Here is a 20081-nt window from a genome sequence, read left to right as displayed (position 1 = left end):
GGCGAGGAAAGAATGAAGCAGCACAGTTGCTCACAGTAAAATTCCATCAATCCCAATAGTGAAGAGGTGCATCCTAGCATGGGGAAGTTGGAGCCATAAGCATTTTGAAAGTTAACAGCTGGAGCTAGAGAAATTGAAGCTACAAGATTCAGGCAAAATTCGGAAAAATGGGAGAGAGATGGAAGAAGGTTGAAGAAGATGATGAGGTGGTAGCCTAGGAGTCTAATCCAACTCAATATTATTGACATTATTAATATCACAAATTCACCCATGAGTTCCAAAGATATACACACAAGTTCGAGCCTCATCATTGGCAACCTCATCTTCATTTCTCTTACAAACATTCCTCTAGGCAAACAATGAACCATGACCAATATGCAAAATCTAGCACACTTAGTATTCATTACTCTCAACATCAAGTACCCAATGATGTGCCAATTTGCTAACAAATAAGTCAGTTTTAGCACAATGCACAAGAAAAGAGAAATTATGGGGCCACTCAACAAGAAGGAAAGGGATGCTATGACACAAAGTTCTATGAATCCTACATGTGATTCCTACATACACAAAGAGAGAGAGAGAGAGAGAGAGAGAGAGAGAGTCAAAGTCATGCATGTTGTTCCTACATGCAGGTCCTACATGTGAATCCTACATTCATAGAGAAAAATTGAAAGCCCTACATACAATTTCTACATGCAACTCTTACATGTAGAGAGAGAAATTCCTACAATTTCTACAATAATGGAATTTAGCCCAGACTCTTTGGGGCTTTGTGTTCAGCTCAACTTTGGTGTTCTTGTGTAATTGTCTCCAAGTGTCCATTCTCGCTTGCACTACCAACATCCTATATAACATGTCTTGCCCTTGTCTCCCATTTCCCCCTTCTCTAACCTTGCAATTCCTCCTCTCCCCTCCCCCCTCCTCCTGTCTTCTTCTTTCTCTCATCGAACCCCTTTGCTTGTACACATTCATTCTCTACCACTCCTACTCTTCCACAAAACCCTCACACTTCTAGATTAGTTCCTCATCCATTTTCCTCCAACATCCATGAGAGAGACGACTTCTCCAACATGTAGGGTACTCTAAACCATGGACCCTCCTCACCTTGAACTTCCTTCCAACTTCAACATCCTTTTTGAACCTAAAAACTCCTTCTAAACCCTTGACCCTCCTAAACTTGGAAATTCAATTTTACCCTAGAACTCCCAATGGAGGTCAGATGGTTTAGGATACTGTCATAGTTTCAACCACCGAGATGGTTTAGCCTGACGGTCTCAACTTCACATATTAGACGATAAAAAGTATATTGCTTTTCATTTCTGAATTTCACCATTAGAAAATAACAATATATTTATTTTCATTTCTGAATTCCACAATTTAATAGTGGTATATGACCCGAATAGCAGGAAATTAAATTTAACAAATTTAAGTACTAAGACAATAATTTTAACCACTAGGCTGGTCAATAACTAATATCTATTCAACCACGTTGGTTTAGGACAATCACATAACTGGTGATTGAGCTGAATGAAGCAGCCACGGTTGCATGATGTTCCAACCACCGGGTTGGTTTAGTAAAATAATAATATATTACAAAATATATAACTATTAATTTTTGCTCAACCATGCCATTGGGCTAGACAACAACTAATGTCTGTTCAACCATGCTGGTTTAGGACAATCACATAACTAGCGATTGAGCTGAACCAGCCTACGGTTGCATGATGTTCCAATCACTGGGCTAATTTAGGATGATCACATTTAGTCCAAGCCTGGTTTAAGAAATGAGACAAGTAAACTATCCCAAAGCTCAATCACAAACATCCACCAGGCTGGTTTAGGCATCACTGACCTGTGTTGTATCTAGCATGTGTATGATGTGCTCCTCAAACACCTTGCGTCCCATCCACTTCTTATAGATGTCTTTTTTATGTGGAGAAACTCTCGTATTTTCGTGCCAAAACATCGTCACTATAGCAATGACTTCCGCACTTAGGTTGTCTCTCCTTTTCTTGTGTTCTATTAAAGCCCACAGACTTCTCAGATCGGGATGATCGTGTATGGCTTCTACTCTACGTTCAACCGCTGAAGCCACGTTGGTCCTTCTGATTGACAACATCTTCGACATTGTGCACCCAAGCCATTTCTCCTTTGTTTTAGGGGACACCAACATAGCTAATGTCGCCCTCTTTGAAGCTAGTTGATCTAAGCTGTGCACCCCTTTCACTTTCTGTAGGCCATTTCTCAGGTTAGAGAGCATCGCCTCTTGGGTATACATCTCCTGAGGTGTTAGTAGGGTTGTTACTCTATGAACTTTAGGATGCAGGCTAAAGCTTGTGAAGACTCGAGGCTGCTAATCATCTGAATGGCCTGATGTTGCTGCCTTGAATGCTCCCACCAATCGTGACACCACAACTCATGTTCTTCACTCCGATGGCAATGATCAAATGCATGTATCTGCAACCGCTTCTTGTTGTTGCTCTGCAAGGAGTCTTCTTTCTTCTCCTTGTTTCTCCCTTCGCAGATGTTGCAAAAGTGTCTTCCGTTGTCGATTCGATACCGTGCCAGCGCTTTCCTTGACCCGCACTCTATTCCTTGTGCCTTGACCTGGCTTTTCGGCTTTCCTGTCTTGCAGCCTCAGTCTACTTCTCTTGCAAGCCATGGTCAGTTGCATGTTGCTATTGATGCAGAATAGACCCAGAGAAGCTAGCTAGTGAGGCAAGCAAAGAATAGAAGACAACTTACTTGAAAGAAGACAATGGCCAAAAAAAGTCTATGCAAGGTCACATCAAGGTGCGTGCAGGTTGCAGGGCGTTTGTTGCAGGTACTTAATCTTCCAAAATTTGATGGGAGGGAGGTGTGGAAATTCAAAATTCATGAGAGTAGTGAAATTTTAGCCGTCAGTTTCCCCCCCCTCCGACGATACACGTCAGCAGACTTGGATATCCCAAACAAGTGCAATGTGGCCTAAAATGCTTCAAAACACAAATAGGCCAAAGGGCATGCTATTGGGTTGGATGCTATGTATTATTAAATGCAATGACCTTTGGCATGCTTATGAGCCATATAGCAAGCAAGTGCATGGAAAAAGAAACAATTCAAAATTCTAAATAGTGTTGGATTTATTAAAATATCGCACATGCACAAATTGCACTTTTCCAACTTCTTCCATTTTAGGGTGAATCTAGATACCAATACCAATAACTATCAATGTTTTAAGACCACCATCCACTAGTCTCAATAGTTTGGATTCCAAATTTTTAACCCGTTTTAGTTTTCAACAAATCAAAAAAAAGTTATGGAGCGTGTCCTCAAATGGGTAAGCATCAAGCTTTAGCACAACATTGGAGGCCCATTAACCCATGCATAATGATCTCATTTAGGTGTGTCCTTGGGTTGAGAACCTCATGTAATGTAATTTAGAATGATTACTTGGTTGCATGTATGTATAGAACAAAAATTTGATGTTTTTGAATAAATTGCTATATCCTATAGTCTTTAGGATGCATGCTTCACATGTAACATAGCACTTGTAATGCTTTAATGGTCTCGTTCCAAATCCTTATTCCATAATTTTTTGCTCTCATGTTCAAGTTTGGAATGTGTGCTACAACTTGAAGACAAAGTTTCCCAATTCCATTGAACAATGCATAAGTTATGGGTCATGCAAGGTAGCTATATATAGAAAAGTCCCTGAACCTCACCAAAAATGGCTGCACCCAAGCAAACAATGACCCTATTCAAAAATTTTGTAAGAAAAATACATGCATATTATATATGGGACTTGTCCCCCCATACCCTAGATTTTGGAGGAGGGTAGTAACATAATACATATTAAGTTAGCACCCCAGGGTACAAGCACTAGCCAAAGGTACACCTACATAGAAATGGTGGAAATTGAGGATATGAGGAGCAATCTTAGAAATGGATATATGATGTTTTTTTTTCTTCCAACCCTTTTCAAGATGTTTCTCACATTAGTGAAACCCATTAGTGAAACCATCATTGTTGCACTTGTAACAATTAAGGGGGTTGTCAAGGAAGAAGATGATACTAGCGATGATGACAATGAGAAAGAGGAGTATAAGGATGACCTTATTGGCCTTTTGAACCACAATAATGACAAGTACAATGATCAAGATGAGAACAATGATGATAACTCCAATCCTTTTAGCCTTGATGATTAAATCTTATGGGTTTAGGGTGTAAATGCTTAAATCTTTTAAGAGTTAAGTTTTAACAAATGAGATAAATGGGTTCTCTCTCTCTCTCTCTCTCTCTCTCTCTCTCTCTCACACACACACACACACACACACACACACACACACACACACACACACACACACACACACACACATGCACGCACGCATGCATGCACGTGTGCACACACACACACACATTCTTTCTTAGAAAATTAGAAAGAGTGTATTGATTTATATTATGCATTTGGAGTCTCTAATTTTGGTCTAAAAACAAGATTTGCATGATCATTTGCATTTGACCCACTTAGTTATTGCACCATGTGAATGTTGAGCTCTTTGAAATATCCACCAAACCAACATGATCCTTGAATTGAATCAAGATTTTATCCAAGCTTTTAACGCACTGGTTGTTTTCATGTTTCCCTAATGGTTCCCTCTATTATTATGATATTCTACCATGTTAGATTTACCCATTTGAATGGTATTGATGGGGAGAATGCAGCCGTCCCAAAGCAAAGTTCTTTCTCTAATGGAGTTGGGGACATAGATAGAGAAGATAGAACATGAGAACTTGGGATTCACAAAGTCCACTCTTGTCCCATGCTTCCCAAAGACCAAATTGGTATGTTCTTATCCATTGGCTTTTTGTAATACCAAGGGTGGAGCCATCCTTATCTTCCATCATGATCTAACGCTAACCAAATTCTTTCTTTATCCACCTTTTGTAACTAATGGAGAGTAGGGCCCTCTACCTTGACCTACTATAGGGCTAAAATGTCTGGGTCTAAAGTTTTGTCTCTAAGCCACCTTCTCCAAAGGGCACACCAAAAATCATTAGAAAGGGCGTGCACCTTAATACTGAGAAAAGAAAAGTATGTACAGTCCATAAATAAATTCTTATTAGGATTTTCTTGAAGGGAGTAGAACATTTTGGTGTAAAACTCACTCTCGTAATAGGATTCTTTTGCTCCTTGTTGTCTAAAAGTCCATTTAGGGGGGTCTTACCTCCTCCTATTTTTCCTTCCCTTAATACCTATGAATGGGGGCCCTCATTTTTAATCAGCATCTCTTTATTTGATTTCTCCAGTTGCTCCTCCAAATTTTGGATTATAAAAACAACAACATTCGAGTTTGTATCTAACTCAAAGCCTTCATCTTGATCCTAGTATAGGACATCAAAAGGATTGGGAAAACTTTGCAGGGGGAAGTCCTTCACTCCTTCCAAGGTTGGAGCTAGGTCTACTTTGGTCTTCTATCACTAGGTCTCTCTTATCTTTTCTTGCAATCTCTTCTTGATGGGCCAATTTATCCTGGGAATTTTAGGGTTACCTTAACTTCTCCCTCCTTGGTCACTTTATCCTAAGGAATTTTAGGGTTGACCTTACCTTCTCGCTCCTGGGCCTCTTCTTGAGAGACTCGGTTAATATTCCTATTAGCCTTGCGAGGGAAATCCCAAATGAAATGGCCCCACAACTCCATATTAAAAGTAAGAATTTGGAATATTTTTTAAAAATTTCTTCTTGATCAACCTTCCACCTTGTTCATCGTCCAAGACTTTAGATTTTGGTGCTCTATTGCTACATTCATCATTACATAGACTGAGCACAGACCCTCCATAGGCTTGCAGGTTACCTCTTGGGCTAATATATTTATCTTGATTATTTCATAAGAATCGACCCAAGGGTGCACAAAGAATCTCAATATGAGATAAGTGTACTGCCAATGGAATATTAGCTAGCAACTTGACTCAAATGGGGGCCTTGGTGGGGGGTGGGCATGCATGAATTGAAATTTGTATACCATAGACGTGCTAATAGGGATAATTGTAGATATTAAAAATCTCGCTCCTAATGACATCATTCAGAATTTTTTAAATTTTTAAAAGGAACAAGATGCAATCATTTCTCAAGAGTGGCATGTTACCTACATTTAGATGCTTCTTAATCTAGTTGTCATGCATCCAACATTCTAGGTATGTATAAGGGGGTTAAGGGATGTGGATATAGCCAACTCCTACATTTGAGTTAAGGTAGTTGATGCTCATTCAAGAAGACAGTATGAATTTTCACCACTGGAGACTTATGTGTTATAAATCTTGCATCTTTCCATCAAGTGGACCACCTATTCTAACATTGAGCACTCTTCTTTTAGAACTTTCTCTCTCTTCAACATCGGCTCTAAACTAGGGGAAGATTTTGGGCTCATTTTGGGCAAGAGCTTAGTAGAGTCAGAGTGAATTTTTTCTTATTTAGTCCCTTGAAGAAAGAGCAAGATGTCTAAAGGGCCCTTGCATAGCTGGGGCAAGTCGACTACGTTGGCACATCCTGCACGGGGTGATGTCATCCCCCATTCATCACCTTCTCCTGTAAACCTTCGACATGACAAAGTTGGGGATCGCTAGATGATGCATAAAATTTTTCTTTTGCATGCAAGCTCAAAAAGTGCTTTGTTAGGAACTAGCCATCATCTAGCCCAGTTCAAGTGAGGGAGTATACCCTCTCTCTCTTGCATCATGCAATCACTTGTCCCATAATTCCTCAAATTAAAAAAATTTGGAGGGGGGGCTTCACACCAGTGGTCATCTGACATCCTCAGACTCTCTCATCCTCTAAGCAATTATTGTTATAGTTGGGTAATTTTGGAAAGACCTATTACCAAAATGCTAATTTTCTTTACGATCGTTAGAATCATTCATTCAATGTGATGTGGTTTGCATGGTAATCACTTTGAGTAAAGAAGATTGATACAAAGTGCAATGTATTTTAGTATGAAGTCATGGCAAACTTTTCACAAGACAGGTAATACAAATCTCATTGCAAGTGAGATAGATTATGTTGGAATCATATAAGACATTCTCTAAAAGAACTTTGGACTCTGGAGAATTCAAGATATTAATCTTTGATGTCAAGTGGTTGAAGGTCAGGTGTAGAGGGGCTCAAGTTAATGTGAGGAGAGATTTAATTGTTTTTTTGGCCATAGACTCAACAAAATTTGGGGTGATCTTACAGACACTTGTGCATTATGGGCAAGTAAGCACTTTATCTTATATAAATGCATTTATTAATTGCATGCATTGTGAGCTATGAACTTATTATGGATTGTCCTCTTTGACTCTCAAGTTATTTTTCAACATAATCGCATTGACAACAAGGGGTGGTATATGATATCAATTGCACCTCGATAGCACCATGTGTTTAAAGCTGTGGAAGTAGAGCAATATTCTATCCAAGTGATGCAATAGAGGACATGTAAGCCAGCACTTCTAATACACCTCCTGCACATGTCATCAAGAATGAGGATAGTTTGATCTTATCTCAAAATTTATAAGATGATTATGGTGTTTGCATTCATAAGATGTACTTGACTTGACTATGGTTGATCATGATCATTTAACACTTTATTACACTAGATGGTGAAGGCCAATGGGAGATGAAGGGCATTAGAGAAGAGGGATGTTGGAGCAGTTGAAATATTTGAGCGTCCTCCATAAATTCTAAGGATCAGTTTTACCCCCATTTTGAGTCTTTTATCAACGTTTTTATCAATGCTATTTCACATTTATTTATGTGCTTATTTCCACGTTAATATCTTGCTCACATCTCTCAATAATTTTTATCACTCATTTTTAAGTAAAAATTTGGCATATATTTTGATAAAATTTGCAATATTTATATCAACGCTTTCCATGTCAATAATTTTTAATACTCATATCTTTTAGAAAGTATTTCAATGTTTTGAAAATTTAAAGTGAAGAAAATAAAAAATTAATGTCACATTTATAGTGTTTTGTAGTAGTGATCAACAACATGCAATGCACATACCAAATTCTACACTCTTAGGAAAGTATCACTTTTCAACCATCTTTGTTTCCTTTGTCTCCCAAGAGTGCCATGCGCACTCAAGTATAAGGGATTGTTATCCAGGAAATCTTCCCAAAAGTAGTGCCTTGAAGAAAAGCGGAACATTTTGCCACAATACTAGTCTAATAGTAGTCTGCCATGGCCTTATTTGTTAACATATTAGAATTTATGTGACCAAATCTGTGCGCATAGTAGATAGATTTATGGCATTTTTTTGAGTATGAGGTCAGGTTATCAACAAGAATATCATTCCACTTATAAAATGTAATCCCATATTCCAAAACCATTTGTAGACTTTTCTGTTCTGTTGCAGACTGTTAGATGAGAACCGCGAGTCAACCATAATCTTATATTCACATTCATTTGACGCTCCTCCTCCGCATGGACGTGCACAGATGTGCAATGGATCTATCCGTTCCCTGTGGTCGCATCTTACAAATTTCGCTCTGTGCACAGATGTGCAATGGATCTATCCGCTCCCCGTGGCCGCATCTCACAAATTTCGCTCAGCCATATTTTCTATATGGCACCTCTCCTATTACGTAATTGCAGGGGCCTTCCCTTCACATGATTCGGCAGTCGGGGTTCTCGTCGCTGAAGTAATTGTCCGGCGGGTTGGATGCCTTCGTCTTCGTCTCAGAATCGCTCTTCTCCTCTCCGCCTTCCCAAATCTGTACGGGTTTGCAAGTCTTCTTGGCAATCTTTCTCATCACTCTCTCCACATCAATCTTCCCCGACACTGTTACTTTCTCCTGAGGGAAATTCACACTGTATGATTCTACGTCTGCGACAAAGATCCATGTCGAAAACGCATGAGGTGGATCACAGTCAGAAAAAAGCACCCTGCTGATGAAACTTAGGTGTTATGTTAACTGATAGCTGGAAACGCACCGTCCATGTCTTGGAGAATATTGGAGATCTTATGATTGCATGCCGGGCAGTGCATAGGAACCTTGAATGCCACGGTTTGTTTTTTCAACTGCAAGGAAAGGAAACAAAGGTTAAGTGTAACAAATCGACAAGGGAGCTTCACTGAAACTGCAAGTATAGACGCGAGGGGAAGGTTAAGGGCTACGGTTTACGAACGCGCTACGAATCAAAACAATTATACTATAGATGCCATATTGTAAAAATGATATGAAAATGCGATTAAGGCGGACTTCTGGCATGATGACGAATTCGGCAGCGAGCTTGGAGGGCAGGAAGAGAGAGGAAACAACAATTATACGGAAGGAGGTGGTAGAATTATCGCCGTATGAGAGCATGGGTAGCCGGCAAAAGGCAAAAGTAAGCATGGGTAGCCGGCAAAAGGCCAGGGAAACGTGGAGAGCAAGGGCTCTCCTGATACTGAGTCAAGGTTCCTGAAGCTGCGCCATGGCTCATCTGTTGATATCTCAGCGAAGAGTCGCCATAGCTCAACTGCTCATGAAAAGGAAGCTTGACCATCAAGTCAAGTTACTCTTGAGAGCAACTAAGTTGGCAAGCTGGACAGCTCGACTCTTATGAACGTGGAGACAAAGCCCAACAAAGTCTCATTTGACTAACTCAAACTCTTATAGGAGTCCCACATCAACTTTACATGGAAACTCGACCACCTTACTCTTTTGATAGCTTGAGTCTTATGAACGTGCACATGCTCCGAACGAATCATAGGAGTCCCACAGAACAAATCGTAGGAGTCCCACATCAGCTCGACAAAACTTATCCCAAAACTCCCATCTGAGTCCCACATCAACTTTGCTTGACCCCAAAGAAACTCGAGAATTAAGTGAGTAGAAGGCCGCCCAAGATAGTAAGAATACCTCTCTTCAAAGGATCTTTATTGTGTAGCCCTTTTACAATTTGTAACTAGACTAGTATACCATATTATAGTTTCATGTTAATTAGCCTTATGGTTCTACAAATATCAAGTATGCTAGCCAAAATTTGAACTAAGGTGCAGTGATATTTGTTTAGGTAGATTTTAAGGATAAGAGTTTTAGAATTAAAAGCATACACAAGCTTTATAATTGGTCCTAGAAGTGTGCTTTGCACACATTCAAATAGATATTATCTGATGTCAAATTAATGCCTCTTCTTAATTAATAAAAATAATCCTTAAATTTGTGTAGACTTATTAGCTTACAAATGGCTCTTTCTTACTCATAATGTCTAACATGACATGTATATTTACCTAATTATTCAATTAGCATTAGCTCTTACTCTAGCCTAAGCCACTTAATTAATGTTGAGATGTATAGATGGCCATATTGAACTCATGGTCTACACTTTTTATCACACAAATTCACACACTTTTATTGCTCTTTCTCTTCCTCCACTCTCCCTAGTCTCTCAACATTGTTTCAAAGCCATTGATGTTTTTATCAAATGTATACATATTATATTATAATATGATGGCAAATATTATATAACATTATTCATAGATTATTTTATTATAATATAGTGGTGAATATTCATAGATTATTATTTTCATATATAGAATATTATAATGTAATTATTTTCAGATTATTTTATTTTATTTCATACCATTGGTGAATAATACACGTTAAAAAGAATTCCTTTCAAACATTGGCATAGAATTTCTCAACGGTTTGAAGAATTTTCATGAATATAAAATGTATCAAAAGCTGCCACTTTATTTTTATAGTTACAATCTACAAATACATTAAGTAGCTAATCTTTAGGATACCATTAAATTGTTCAAGCCTTAAAAGAGTAAAGAGACAAGTAGACAAATCATTAGAAAACATGAAATTTTTAATCCCTTAATTTGGTTCTTGTGAGATTGACACGAGATATACAAAATTGTGATGGTGATAGGATTACCGGGTAATGTATAATATGCAACTTCTCATATCTTTTCACCATTAACTACATAAAATCTTTCGTTGCCATCTTTAATCCTCTATAGAAGAGTAAGCATTGTCGGTACAGATTCAGTGTAGCTACCTTGTCTACTTTTCCTATTTCCATTAATCCTTTTGCTATTACCATTGATCCATTAGTGACTTTCTACATGTGGTCATGCAACCTTCAGCATCAAATTGTACCGTTGAAATTAAGTTTCTTCTTATTAAAACATTAGCGTATTGCCCTTTCCAAAAATCTTACATGCTTCATCATCACCTAAATAAACTTATTCAAAATCATCTTGAACCTAGTCTTTAAAATATTTCCAATGAGGTGCAGCATGAAATGAATCCCCTGAGATCCAATGAAAGAATTAAGGCATCTTGCAACATAGTACCTACTAGATTTGCTTCCTACGTGTATTATCTTGTTGTCCATCTCCTTCCTTTCTCTTTTGCAATGAACGGTCCTTCTTCAAGTATCCTTTCTTCCCACAATGCTAGCACTTCAGGTTCCCTTTAGATTTGGATCGGCTCCTTCTTGACTTGTCATAATTTCTTGGACTTTTTTTTCTCTCTTCATTTGTCTTCCCCTGTTAACAAGAGTGAAAGCATTGATGTTTCACTTGTTCTTTGTCATCACATTTCCTTGCAAAGGATAACACCAACTACACCATCAAACTTTAAAGTTTTTGACCCAAAAATAGAGTTACTCAAAGCCATGACTAAGACATCCCAACTTTCTAGCAATGAGCACAAAATCAATAAAACTTGAAACTCATCATCAAATTTTACTCCTGGAGACCTTAGTTGGCTATAGACCCACCTTCTAACATCTTTATATTGAATAAATGCTTCATAAGAGATGTCTTGTTAGAAGTTGATGGTATTTCCTACCACATATCTAACATGCTCATCAAGTTTTTTGTTGTCTTTGAATCAAAGATGTTGAAATCCACTGATGCTATCAAACAGAGTCATATCATTCCTAATGCTTTTCTGTCAAGAACATCCAAGTGTTTAGCTAACATACATGCATGCTTCTTTGTTATCCCACCTATTGGTGAGAAAAGGTCCTTCTAGTATAGATAATGCTCAATTTGCATCTTTAACATGAAATTGTGAAGGATTCACACAACATATGTCACAAGGTCCATTTCTTCCATGCCTCACATCAACAAAGGTCTTCTACCTATTGAGCTCTTCAAGGGTAGGGTGTATGTGACAATCTAGCTTGATATCATGGAGCTTTTGTAGTTATGATAACTATGCTTTTAGAGTGATGGTTCACATTAACTTTGGATGTTTTAACCTCTAAAAGGAAATGCTATGTGGCTAAAAAAATCTATCAAAAAATTATAGTCCTCAAAATTATTATGGTATAGATCAAAGAAATCGATTGCCTTGGGAGGGTCACATGCAAAAAATGTGACTATCATGATATGGGTCTAGCAAAAGGATATTCTTAAATCATGTTTCCAACAAAAATATATTTATAGAGGGATATCATTTTTAAAAAGCTAAATGTTCGTATAGAAAAAGAGTATTTTAATCAAACAATATTCATAAATAAGGGATTTAAAAAATAGGCCTTAAATGCACATTATATGAAGGGCTTGCATATAGTGACCCCCTTGAGTTTATGGTAGTGTATTGAAACATGGACTTTGTTTGAACATTGCATTGCAACCATACTCAAGAATGTGCCCTTGTGGCTTTGTTTGAACATATCATTGAAATAGATTGATGACTCCAAAAAAGGCAAAAAAAATATCAAAGTTGTTGCAAAAAAACTTGTCAACAAAATCATCCCCACTCCATTCTTTTGACATTTTTTACAAGTTCCCCGCTCATAAGAGATACATCTTGTATATATACTTTTTTCAAATTTCCTTGTATCCTCAAGAACACTTTAGTCCTTTGAATGTGGTTCTACAAGAAGTATTCGCATTTTGCATTGCACAAGATGAGGAGTTGCTTTCAAAGATGGGATTAACACCAAGCTTTCCAATATTCCCCAAATCCAAGCTACTATGAGACAATGTATTTTTTTCTTTCTCAAATTATGGGTAAATGAGAGTCTTCTTGCCTTTGATCCTATGGACACTTTGGTAGAAAGATTTTGTGTAACCCCGATATTTTCTTCTCCAACTTTAGTCTCAGATATCCTATATGGAATGCACTCCTGCTATGAAGCTTTGACATCATTAAACAATGATTCTAAGATTTAGCTTCTACAGGCATAGATATAGCTTTGTGGCATCATAGGCTTGGTCACATAAGTGATAAAGAGGTGTAGATTCTTCACTACTAAAAATTGTTGCCAAGTTTGAAGCAGGGTGCTCATAGGGTGATTGGATTTTTGTGAGGACTATGTTTATGGAAAACAAAAGAGAGTATGATTTCTCAAAGTTGGGAAACAAAAGAAGACAGAAAAGCTAGAGCTTGTGCACACATATGTAAGCATATGTATGGGGTCTTGCTAATGTATCATCTCTTGGTGGTTCTTACTATTATGTTAATTTTATTGATGATGCAACTAGGAAAACTTGGGTTTATTGCATTCAAAGAAAACCTGATGTCTTTGAACTTTCAAGAAGTGGTGAGATTTGGTTGAGAATGAGATAGGAAAGAAGTTGAACCCAATTTGAAGGGTCTCAGATTAGATAATGGAGGCAAATACTACAACAAAGAATTTGATAGTATTGTCTCAGATTAGATAATGGAGGCAAATACTACAATAAAGAAATTGATAGTATTGTCCATACAATGGAATTCATAGTGAGAAGACAACTCCAAGGACACCATAAGAAAATCCATTGTTAGAGAGGGTGAACAAAATAATCATGGATCATGCAAGAAGCATGAGACTACACACGGGGTTGCCCTTATAGCTTTGGGCTGAAACAATGAATACAACTCTTCGTATAATAAGGAATATCACCTTTAAGTTCATTAGATCATGGCATTCCAAAAGAGGCATGGAAAGCTAAATAAACTAACGATTCTTTTCTGAAGGTTTTTGGTTGTGAAGGGTGAAAGCATGTTAATGTGTACAAAAAATCATGTCCTTGGACAATGATAATTAGCACAATTTTTGGATGTGCTAACTCGATCCAAATATGGCCCACAATGAGAAATTTCTTATCATGCTATATATCATTCAAAAGATCTTGAAACAAACTATATTAATGTGTAATTTGCATAAAATTATGATTTAATTTGCTTCCAATTTACCAGAGCCACTTTTTAAGAAACTACTACTACTAACAAGCATAAAAAGCATAGCATGTTAACGTGCTTCCTGACAAAATATGAAGAGGGGAGAGGAGAAGAGTGGAGATGAGAAGAGAGGGCACAGTGAGAGAGCACACCACAAATGACTAACTGCACACTAGATTTAGTTGAAAATGTAGAATATATACAAACCCATTTAGGGTAAGTGTTAGGGTTAGGGCATCTAGCCCTTTCCTTTATATTGTTGTTGGCTTTGACTCATCAAAGTAATATGTTTTTGACAATAGTCTTCTGAGCCATATAGCCTCACATGCACCTGTAGTGAGTGCTCTATATTCTACTTCAGTCAAAGACAAAGAAACAATTGGTTGTTTGTTTAATAACCATGATATAGCACTTTGACCAAGGAAAAATGCATATCCCTTTGTGGATCTCTTGGTCCATGATCTCTGGCATAGTCACTGTCATAGTATCCATGCAACCTTGGATGACTTCCTCTGTATTATATTCCAAACTGTCTTGTACCTCTTATGTATCTCAAGACTCTTTTGGCTGCATTCTAGTGAGATTGTTTTGGATTTGCCATAAACTGTGCTATTGAACTTACTACATAACACATATTGGAGGAAAATATAAAAAAGTTATGAGATTTACACATCCCAATTAAAGGCTTGAACAAGCATACAAGTATAAAGATAAGGTTTTATACATGCTGCAATGTAGTCATATTTTCAGGTTGTTTCCCAATGGTAGCAATTAGACGCTGAATACTCTCAACCCAAAAATGCTAGTAGATCGGCTTCTGTATATGATTCCATTTTGACTGGTAACTCCAAATCAAAAATCTCTCTAAGAAACAACATGCACTTGTAGGCAACTCTCCACCCATAGCTGTGCCCATCTTTTTGCTCCATTGGTAGACGTTGTTTGAATTCTACTTGGTCTCATTGCTCCGTGGTTGTTCTGACAGCAGATACTAGCCGATATGCAGCACTGTCCATCATAACATATTAAATTTATTAATATGTCATGATCATAAGATACAAAATAAGAAAGTAACAAAAATATTAAGAGAATAATTACCTTGGGGAGTTGGCATGATAGCCTTCCATTGAATTCACAAACCACAAACGGTTGACTTCAAGGTCCCAAGCGATCAGACTCCAATGTGAGCTACATGACCAGAATAAAAACGATTATTGTTTTACACAAACTTGCCAAAGAAATAGTAAAAATAAGGTTGGAGTTGATACTTACTCCTCATGATAAGGCATAAAGATGACTCGCACCCCATCTAAATTCAAAGGGCTTAACCAAGTACAAACATATTCTATAGTCTTTTGAGGAGAGCTAAGAATAGAAGAAAGGAGAGCATCAAGCATGTAGACATGATTCTGCACTGCACCAGGAAGCTGAGAAATAACTACACTACACCAAGAAATAAACAAACGTTAGCTCATAGAATTGATTTGCATTCTGCACTAGGAAACTGATATATAACTACACTGTAAACAAATAAACAAATGTTAGCTCATTGAAGTAGCAACAAATAAAAAAATGTTACCTGAGAATGGCCAGGATAACATTGTCATTAACCTCTTTTAAAGGATTGGAGAGGATTGAAACCTCCTCTCTACTAAAGCTCAAATACTGAGGTTCTTGTTTCAAAACGATCCTAACTTCAAATGAGCTCTCCATTTTATCCAATGCAGCTAAATTTGCAGAATGGGTCTCTGTCATAGCTTGTATTCTATGTTTGTGGTCATTCTGCTTTTCCATGGTGTCTTTAAAGCTCTTGTGCTCATGGGATTCTTCAATCAAATTTAGAGCTGGTTGCATCGCTGAAGTAGAAGGGAGTGCCTCCATATTGACTTCATCCATTTCTTCTCCCTCTGTTGCCTGTAAACAAATATGAGAGATTAGATTCATTATCTTTAAATTTAAATCTTATTTAAAAATTTGTATTTAGTTGAGAAATAGAGAGTTCATACTGCTAAGTATTGTCGTAGTGGCCTTTTTACATAACCCTGTGAGCCATAATTATCAAAGAAGGCATCAACATCTTTCTCTTCATCCACCAACCTCTCTCTGAACGGGTCATGTAAGTCCATCTTTTCATCATCATCAACTGGGACATTATGATCTTCAAGGTAATCATCCATGTCATCAGTGTCCTTGTGCTCTATCTCTTTTTCATAGACTGTGGTTAGATTTGCTTGAAGCTGAAAATAAGCCATGAAATGCTTGTTTTCAATAATATTTGTGGAGTTTCCTTTTCTGAGGAGATCCTTAAATAAATATCCCATCCTGCACAAGGTGACCTCCCAACTTGCCGGTAGCAAATTCTCCATCATGGTAAGCAAGAGACTCCCACTTTTTGCAGGACTTCCATAGTTGTTTTTTTGATAATGTATGGACCTGGGAATATCTTGCTCTTCTAGCATCAATCTCAAATTATTTGAATTCCCTCTTATGTTCTTTTGTAAGGAGTGATCAGGGTTGGGACTCCGCATACACAAGAAGAATGATTCAAGAGATTGAATCGCTATGCCACATTCTCTCTTGCCTCTCTTTGCTGCATAAACACCACTATAGATCTTCAAATCTGATGAAAATGCTCGCTCTAGAGTAACCTGCATGGCTTCTTTGTCTTTTTTATCAACAAAAATGACAATATTGCAAATTGCCACTTTGCTAATGGTGGTATATACTATTCTATCAATGAAGTTATGGATATCATCACTAGAAACTTCATTGATAAAGAATAGTTGTGGCTTATCCCATGCTGACTCATTCTTGATGAAGTCATCTTCTGAAACTCCCTTGAAGTTCACAAGCTTTCCAGACTCTGCCATAACCTCTACATTGAATTGAAAGCTTTGGTGCATATCTGTCGGCATCCTTATCTTGCTGATTAATCTTTCCACATATGCAACCACCTGTTGTGGGATTTCTTTTCTCATGTAAGAGGTTACTATTTATGACCCATCTTCATCCTTTTTAATCCACCTGTTTGCCCATAGCTTTACCTTGGGTGTTGACAAAGAAGCTATATGCTTGACCACATTATAGTCATTGTTACAATGAGTAAGTGGAATTTGTTTCTCTGACAACAAATACTTAATGGCACTATGCACTGCATCACGCCTCACCTGTACATTGATGCATTCTTCCATGCAGTGGTCTTTGTCTTTTTTTCCAAAAAACCATTCTTTCTTTACAAGTTTTTGTGCTGCCATGGATGTATACTTGTCAGGTAAGTACTTTATAGGCCTCCACATCCTTGCCGTCAACTCCTTCTTATCCATTACCTTTGACTTTCCGGAGATAAACAAAGGAGCTTCATAGGTCAACTGTCCACGCTCACAAGCAATGCACCTTTCAAGCATCTCATTGAACACCTCAACAGGACAAAAGATGATAGAAGTGTAGTCGGCATATCTGTCCCTCACCACCTTGAGGCTTGTCATATTTTCTTCTCACTCTTGAGTTCCCCTAGGCACAACTGCACTCAAAGAAGTATAGAAGTTTGTGAGTGTGTCGGCGTCTGCTTTTGTGACCTTTCGCTTCAAATCAGGATTTGGAGAACCAAATGTTGCCCATATAACCCTTGCCTTCTGTAAGACCTCTAATGTTGAGGATATCTTACGCTTTCCATGGACATAATGATTAAGTCTTTCGGACTCAATCAAATACTTGATCTCATGCTTGAATATACAGAATGTTGCAGGATAATAATGGAATGAACTTATCTTTTGCAAATTGTTCTGAAGTGAGTCTTTTGACCTCCTTTGCTTCTTTTGCGATCTAATTACAAGCATAAGCCCAATGTTGACCATCAATGGGCTGGAATCTGTAATGAAGGAGGAATTCCTTCTTTGCTTCCTTTAGCATATTCTCACCTTGTGCCTCTTTGCCTTGTTCATGTGGAATATTTTTAAGAGTGTCTTTAAAGAATTGACTGAAGGTTTCCTCGAAATGTGTAGGCCCTGTAAATGTTATTTGATCCAGAAAGCTATTTTTGATTGGACAAAACATTATTGGGTGCAGGACCGCATTGCTTGCCACAGGTTTCTTTCCATCTCTCAAAGCCTCGTATATTTGTAGTGCATAGGATATATCAAGGCTTCGGCTATTAGTAAAGACAGCTACAGCTTCCACATCTTTGGCATTCACAAACCACGTCCTTTGACCCCAGATATATTCCACATCATCATTTGTTACTGCTTTATTAAGACGCAGATTAAGATTTTTGATTGATGTAAGTTCATCCTGATCATCTTCAGCCTCAGTAATTGAGTCTTCTTCATCTTTCTCTTCTTTTAACCGTTTTTCATCCACATGATCTTTCTCTATAGTGGGATGATGCCTTTTTTTACTGCTTGGAACTGTGGCTCTTGCAGTACTAGCCTTTTGCATTTCACGTCATGGTTTGCTAGCAAGAGCTTCTAGCATAACTGTAGTGGATCGGCCTTGATCTTCTTCAATTTTTTTAAATTCCCATGCACTCAGGGCTTGTGTTTCATCATCCTTAGTTACATCCACCATTTCTTGCTCTAGAAGTTTGCGCTCATGTTCTACATGTTTGTGACAGTGTGCATGTTCTTCTTGTCCCTGCATCGAAGTCTGAGCTTGATCTCCTTCATGTGAAGATCCTTGAATATGAGGAGCATATTGTGCATTCTGAAAGTACTCAAACATTATCTTTGCATGCAGCCTTTTTGCCACCACACTAGGAAATTGCTCCCAAGTATATGCAAGAGCCTCCAATGCACTTTGCAACTCTAGAAACTTTGATGGTTGAGGAGGAGGCATCACAAAGGTCTTTGAGTCTCTCCTTGACACAACAAAATGAAGACCGCCAACTTCAGGATCTGAACTCTTTGTGAAAATATCCATAAAAGTCTCTTTTGGCTCTATCATTATGCCTACTACAAGGCTTGAAGTCATATCTTTTTTGAAGAAAGTAGCATCCCATGGATCTTCAACATCATTGAACTCCCTTTTTGACATAAGTAGAAAGAGTCTCTTTTCCTTTTGATGAAGAAACCAAGCTCTTCTGCCCATGTGATATCGAGTCCACCTACCAAAGCCATTGGGGCTATATTCCTTTCCTTTCAAATTCAAAGTGACATCAGAGACCCATGCTCTAATCTCAGAGTCATTTAGGATAGCCCCCACATTAGTTGATTGCTCCATAATCCTACAAGAAAAGATAATGAAGAATTTAGATACATACAAGTAAAGTACAATATATAACGCTTGATAAAATAAATGTGGGAAATAGCCCAAAACTTGGCTTTACAAGGCTTCATATGGCAATAAATGTGACCAATAGCAGAGAGGGCTTTACAAAGTATTTTATAGCAATAAATGTGGGAAATAGCCTAGAAGGCTTTACAAGGCTTAAATATTTGTACAAATGTAAAAAAATTAGCCAATAAAGCTTTACAATGAATAAAATGTCCTCTAGTGATAAAGCTTCAATCTTCGTGAAGACATGTAATCTGTCCATCCATTGATTTGCCCTCTAGTGATAAAGCTTCAATCTTTGTGATGACATGTAATCTATCCATCCATTGATATCTGTGCACCGATACCCAACTGATGCAATCTACCCACTAAAAATTGTTCCACTGATATCCACTTATGTAGCCCACTGATACTCGTTAAATAGTGAATGGTCGGGTTTATTACAAGGCGCTTCATATGGCAATAAATGTAAAAAATAGCCTAGAAGGCTTTACAAGGTTTTTAACGACAATAAATGAGCTTAAATATTTATACAAATGCAATAAAAATAACCAATAATCATCAAGCTCCAATATGTCCCATGGCATGTAATCCGTCCATTGATATATGTAATCTGTCCACTGATATCTGCTATCTGTTCATGCAATCTGCCCACTGATAAACTTCTTGGTAAATGGTAA

General features: G+C 37.7%; 2 protein-coding genes across 2 annotated transcripts in view; both read right to left on the bottom strand.

Annotated features, from left to right (window-relative positions):
* Window positions 1–8397: 8397 nt before the first annotated feature.
* LOC147901125 (copper transport protein ATX1-like) overlaps window positions 8398–20081 on the bottom strand; it is a 193707-nt gene continuing 182023 nt past the window's right edge. Inside the window, exon 4 of the transcript XR_015541199.1 lies at window positions 8398–8495. The gene's annotated coding sequence lies outside the window, so the exon portion shown is untranslated. The remainder of the gene's footprint in view (window positions 8496–20081) is intronic.
* LOC147901128 (uncharacterized) lies at window positions 8505–9357 on the bottom strand. Its single transcript, XM_087376199.1, has 3 exons — window positions 9223–9357; window positions 8954–9041; window positions 8505–8846 (listed from the first exon to the last, which is right to left on the bottom strand). The coding sequence occupies exons 1-3, from the start codon at window positions 9355–9357 to the stop codon at window positions 8626–8628; spliced, it is 444 nt and encodes a 147-aa protein (XP_087232325.1). The 3' UTR covers window positions 8505–8625.

This window comes from Dipteris shenzhenensis, chromosome 6, assembly GCF_047967505.1.
Source record: "Dipteris shenzhenensis isolate YYH24624 ecotype China chromosome 6, Dip_SZ_1.0, whole genome shotgun sequence".
Lineage (NCBI taxonomy): Eukaryota > Viridiplantae > Streptophyta > Polypodiopsida > Gleicheniales > Dipteridaceae > Dipteris > Dipteris shenzhenensis.
Note: the sequence above shows the minus strand (reverse complement) of the source record. Positions and strands in the feature narration are given on the sequence as shown.